This window comes from Euprymna scolopes, chromosome 7 (assembly GCF_053919585.1).
Source record: "Euprymna scolopes isolate OS-2025 chromosome 7, ASM5391958v1, whole genome shotgun sequence".
NCBI classification, from domain to species: Eukaryota; Metazoa; Mollusca; class Cephalopoda; order Sepiida; family Sepiolidae; genus Euprymna; species Euprymna scolopes.
In genome coordinates, this window is record NC_136488.1 from 128,320,474 (window position 1) to 128,326,711 (window position 6,238).

The 6,238-nt window shown below is 32.8% G+C and overlaps 1 protein-coding gene and 1 pseudogene across 2 annotated transcripts in view; both read right to left on the reverse strand.

Moving 5' to 3' along the window:
- The window catches only part of LOC145279938 (sarcoplasmic calcium-binding proteins I, III, and IV-like), a 462,235-nt gene extending 456,729 nt beyond the window's left edge, over positions 1–5,506 (reverse strand). The window contains exon 1 of one of the 2 annotated variants that reach the window (XM_080131523.1): positions 5,142–5,506. In XM_080131523.1, coding sequence (XP_079987649.1) covers positions 5,142–5,235 — 94 coding nt within the window. In that variant the 5' untranslated portion in view covers positions 5,236–5,506. The remainder of the gene's footprint in view (positions 1–5,141) is intronic. The other variant, XM_080131524.1, reaches the window with a different exon arrangement.
- Positions 3,918–4,055, reverse strand: LOC145280590 (U2 spliceosomal RNA; annotated as a pseudogene).
- Positions 5,507–6,238: the final 732 nt, after the last annotated feature.

A 6,238-nucleotide genomic window follows, 5' to 3' on the forward strand; every position in this document is an offset into this window, starting at 1 on the left:
CAAGGGCAGAGAATTAGGAGAGAAGTTAAAATTATTTTTCATGTTTTCTTTCAATACGCACCGATTAAAACATTGATAGGTGCTTTTTTTCTGATTAATTACTGGTATGTTTAAGATTTAAGGCGGCTATCACACATGCATGCATACACCTTTCTTTCCAGTCTTCTGTTATCTAATATTCGTTGATTGATATAATAATTAAATGAATTGTAATATAGACAAAATCTTCATATTTGAAATATAGGCCTTTGCAATTTATTTGTTATACAACAATCCCCCATATATATATATATATATATATATATATATATATATATAGTAAGTTATAAAATATATATATGGCGATTAAGCTACACTGAATATTCCGCGTTTTATCCACTCTAGAACTCTTCAGAAGAGTCCTAGAGTGGATGAAACGCGGAATATTCAGTGTAGCTTAATAGCCATATATATTTTATAACTTACTAACTAACTCTACCTACGTATTGAGCACTTTTGAAGTAAATACTAAAAGTTTACGCATAAATTTATACTTTCGTATATTAATTTTATGTGAGTAAATTAAGTATTTATATATATATATTTATTTAATTTATATATATATATATATATATATATATATATATAAAATTAGGACTATCCACTTATTTAATGTTTCCTTTTTAAATTAAATATGTTTTTAACTATTTTTCAAAGTGTTTTTAACATTTTTATTAACTATTTGCTCTTATATATATATATATATATATATATATATATATATATATATATATATATATATATACTAGCGTAATATATCCGGCATTTCCCTGTCGAACCATGTTTTCGAGCAAAAAGTTTAACGTCATACTATTTAAGAGTATTTAATACTCCAACTTGTTACAAAAAGTGATCACATGAGAAGCATAGAACACGCATATATTTTCTATGAAAATTAAATGCGAAATAACTCTCATAACTTAAAAGGAATAAAAGTTTTCCTAGCTTTAATAAATAAGCTTACTTTCGGTTTGAAAGCAACTCTTGTCAGCTCTTAATAATCGTTAATAATCGAAGATAAATTGCATCAAATATAGATTAAACTATATATATTTCATACGTTTTGGTTTCGGTTTCGATTAAAGGTAATGCACCCAAGTTATATGAATATGTATTTTTTATTTTTGAAATCACAACTTTATCGACAGACCATTAACTCTTTAATAATATATATAAAATCTGCAAGGAGTAAACTATCATATTTAAGCCTACTTTACGACCAGGTTACGCCGGGCGTTGTTGCTAGCTTGGATAAATACTTTTGCAGTCTTAAAGAAAAGGGTTATAAAAATACCAGAACGTCTTTCTTTACGCTGAACATCTACAGAATGCCAACATCAATATATTACATAAGAATAGTCCCCTGTGGAATGTCGACAGGCTCCACTAGTAAAAATCAATTTCTGAAACAGTGAGGTATTTGTACACATTTATTAAATTGTAAACTAACAATTCAGATACGTTTTTATATACATGCATATGTCTCTCTCTCTCTCTCTCTCTATATATATATATATATATATATATATAAATATATATATATATATATATATATATATATATATATATATATATATATATATATGGGGCAGTGTACACGTCCCTAAAACTGGGGTTATATTGCATATGTAGAGGAGAAATCTCGAAAATAATAGTTGTACAATTCAACAAACAGATACGATTTTATATACATGCATATATATATATATATATATGTGTGTGTGTGTGTGTGTGTGTGTATCTCTCTCTATATATATATGTATGTATATATCAAAACAGTGAAAAGAATACGCTGTTGTCATAGACTTATTGATAAGACATAAAATTAGAATAAATAAATAAAATATAATACCAAATCTGTTGCAAAGGACGCATATCATCTCTACCGGGCAAAAAACAAAAGTTAACATACTTGCCTATATCTCTATATCTTCATAGATAAGCCATTCGCCTATAGATAGAGTATTATTGCTACATCTGGTCTAGTGCACCAATCACTAATAAATCATTTTGTGACAGGATGCAAAAAATAGTATCTAACCTAATAGACTTTGAGCTGTCATCCAAGTTCTAGACACTGTTCCATAGCCGCTGTGTTGGATTACTGTGCTTATTTTGCAAGTACCTTCACGGAATATGCCGGACGAACTTACTGCACTCGTAAATATCCCCGACTAACCGGACAATCAGAAACAAAATCTTTCACGGAAAGTTTCACCCGATGCCGCAAGATTCTACTCTAATAGCTTTTTTCTTCGAACTGTTTGCATTTGGCATTCCCTCCCTGTTTCCCGTTTATCTGAATGTACCAATACGAAGAAATTTAAATGTAATATGAACAACGACCTTGATAAACAACCGCTTACTCATGTTTTTCTTATAAATCTGGCCTCTAACCACAGATACCTCTTACGCCTTATTGGCAGTATACCTTGTTTAAAGTGAATAAAAATTAAAAAAAAAAACAACAACAGCAACTCTTGGATGCATATAAAAATTCTAATTTAAAGATTAACGTTACAAACACAATGTCGCATCGACCCTGTTATAACTATATACTTAGACGTATAGGAATTAATATTTGTCCATTTAACCTGTATCTTAAATGGTCCAAGTCATATAAACTTAAGCGTGACGGGATTTGTAAGGGCTGACCCCCCTCCTTAAATCTGGAGAATACCAGCTTTACTATTTCTGTACAAAAAAATTAAGGCACGCTAAATGACATCACAGAGCACGATAACTACTATTGCTGATTCTCTATTCGTGTGATATTTAGGCACACCAAATTTAAGCACGACAAATTTAGGCACGAAAGCATGAAAAATTAAGCCACGACAAATTGCATATAAAAACAAAAACAAACAAAAGAGCAAACACCTTTGAAAGCTTGCAAGTAACTTGTATTTTTCTTGAGACTTTGCAGAAACCGTGATGTAATGTTGTGGTCAAGTATTATTCTTTACTTTCTTACTCAGAGGTTAGACACAAGGTCAAGTGTAGGTTTTATGAAAGTGTTTATGTGGAAAGAATTGGATTGGAACTCAAATTTTCAGCCCGTGTTGTTAACTACTTCACCCACCCCAACGGCACTCGCAAGTGTTATCTTGCGTCGTGATAGTAAGATGTCTGGGTACTATCCTTAAATAGGGTTTGTGGATGATATCAGGAAAATGAGTTATTCAAAATGTTTCTTATATTAAACAATATTAAATGAGGAGACATTTTGATTAAAAACTTCATATACACTAGAGAAATGCACGATTAAAATGTGTAAACATTTTTAGCGTGTAAGAATCAAGATGGATGCCATCAGCAATTTCGTAGTGCATGAAGCAGCCTTCACCTTGCAATCAAAACGAATACCGAGGGAAACGGGACGAACCAAGGCAAAGCTGACTAGTCGGAACATGACAATTTAAACAACTTTTATTTTACTTATGTAAAAAAAAAACAAAAAAAAAACACATGAAAAATAACGTAAATAACTTTTAAACGACTTTTGTTTTAAATTATTGATTCTATACTTTAGAATGACACATAATTTAAGCAACTTTTATTTTTTGTAAAATTTAGGTTTCATTTAAAAAGAAAACAATGCCGATAGCTATTAGTCGCGTGCTCTCGCGTAATAAATGAATGCGTGAATGTAGGATTGACATGAAATTCTTAAAGATAAACAAAAATGACTGAAAAATGGGCTGAAATGACTTAAATAAATAAAAAGTAAATGACTCAGAATGACTTTAATGAACTTAAGGATGAATTGAATGACATTAAGAATGACTTGAATGCTTAAAAAGTAACTGGAATCTTTCAAAAACAACTTGAATGATCTGGAGAATGACTTGAATGGCTTTGATACTGACAGGTTGTAAAATGGGTGATCATTTTACATTAAATTAATACAGAAAAGTGATGCCCCACTTTATATCACAAAGTTACAAACATAAGTACAGCATGTAGTAAGAACAGATACTACACTTTGATCTTGGTCAAAAGGCCAAGAAAAGGGTATTTATTTGCTCTCCCACCGAGCAAATTAGGCACAAGGCCGATTTTTAATGTGAGGAATGAAGGGGAAATGGGGACCAACTCCCCGGGGAGTAGGGGAGCTGGATAGTGACAATTGGTATGAAGGTTTGCCCCTACATTGACCAAGGTCTTATATGTGGAGTTGCATCCACATATGGTCTTTGCTTGCCGTATCTGCCGGACAGATGGTGTTTATTTGCTCCCCCACCGAGCAAATTAGGCACAAGGCCGATTTTTAATGTGAGGAGTGAAGGGAGGGGGAAGGGAAAAAGGGGACCAACTCCCGAGAGGTGGGAAATGGGAGCTGGTTAATGGTCAGGCATGTGGGGTTGCCCCCACATCTGGTCTTTGCTAGTCATATCTTGCAGTATCTGCCGGACAGATACTACACTTTGATCTTGTCCAAAAGGCCAAGAAACGCTTAAAAAGCATCTATTAAGAACATGCCTTTGATCTTAACCAAACAGGCCAAGCACAAAACTATTACGAACAGACCGACCGACCAACCGACGGACCGACGGACCGACGGAGTGACTTATAGAGTCTCTTGCACGCGACTAAAGCTAATTTATATAGAATAAATGCTCGTCATGCCGCAAAGGATTTCGCTGAACTTGTTTGTGCCACTCGCTCTCTCCACCTAAACTATTCATAAAGATACGAACTAAACAGATTCACCGGCGATTTTTTTCCGTTTCACTTGATTTTAGTTTTGGATCGCAAGGCCCAGGCTGTTACTTGGTCTACGAAATTGCGAGGGGCAGCCATGTTGGTTTTTTACTCATTCAATTTAATCGTGCATTTCTATATAAACTAGTTATATGGATAAAATAAAGTGACCTTTTACTCGAAACGACTCCTCATGTATTCATGTTTAAGATAAGAACCATTTTGAATTCCTTATTTTTCTAACATCACCCGCAAACTCTATTTAGTGACATTACCGTTTTCTGAGCGCTTTAAAAATTTTGTATCGATCAATTTGCATGATAATAAAACTGGACACATGCTAACAAAGAAAACAGCGAAAATAAAAAAAACTTAGAAAGAACAAAGACAATGCTTACCAAAGAAGGTGTTGAATTCGTGCATAAGTTTTTCCCGTCTGAAGGGCGAAAGTTGGTAATCAGTGTTTCGCCCTGAACTGATCTCATTGCCCATGGCGGATTGAAGCTAACTTTAAAACAATGCGAATAAAGTGACTCCTCGTATAAATTTACTCTGTGCTTGCATTTGGTCCTATCTTCCTCTCCCTCGCTTCCTTTCTGTGTTCGTTTTTACTGTCGCTTTCTTGCTGTTTTTTTTTTTTTTTGCTTTCTTCCTCCGTCTTTATTTTTCTTCTTTTCTTCGTTTGACACGCCGTTCGATTTCTCACCGATATCCAAGCCTCTGATCTACCCGCATAACCACCCCGGTACGTTTTCTTTCTTTCTTTCGTTCGATTTTTGCACAGTGTTCCGAAAAAAGAGTTATTTAAAAGCATTTACTATTTCTTGGGCTTGTTTTTTTTCTTTCTTTTTCTTTTCTTTCTAAAGTCTTTATCGTATTCTTTTCTTCTATATCCATTTGTTTTGCCGTTCATTTTTCTTTGTACAATCTTTATTGCATGTTTTGGTCTTTCTTTCTTTGTTTTTCACATTCTTTTTCCTCTTTTATTCAGTCTTTATTGCATGTTTTTTGTCTTTCTTTCTTTCTTCAATCTTTTTCGCATTCTTTTTTCTCTTATATTCAGTCTTTATTGCATGCTTTTTTGTTATTCTTTCTTTATTTTTTCTCCAGTCTTTTTCGCATTCTTTTTTCTTTCGTTCTTCAGTCTTTATTGCAGTTTTTTTGTCTCTTTTTCTGTCTTCAGTTTTTTTCCCATTCTTTTTTTCTTTCTTTTTTCCTAAGTCTTTAACGTATACATTCTTGTTGTCTTCCTTCTATTTTTTTTCTAAGTCTTTTTTGGCATTCTTTTTTTCTTTAGTTTTTATCGTATGCAATCCTTTGGTTTTCTTTCCTTTTATTCTTCAGTTTTTTTTTTCGCATTCTTCTTTTTCTTTTTTTTCAGTCCTAATCGAATACTTTCTTTTCGTCTTTATTTCATTCTTCAGTCTTTTTCGCATTCTTTCTTTCTTTCTTTCTTCAGTTTTTATCGCATGCTTTTCTGTCTTTGTCTTTCTTT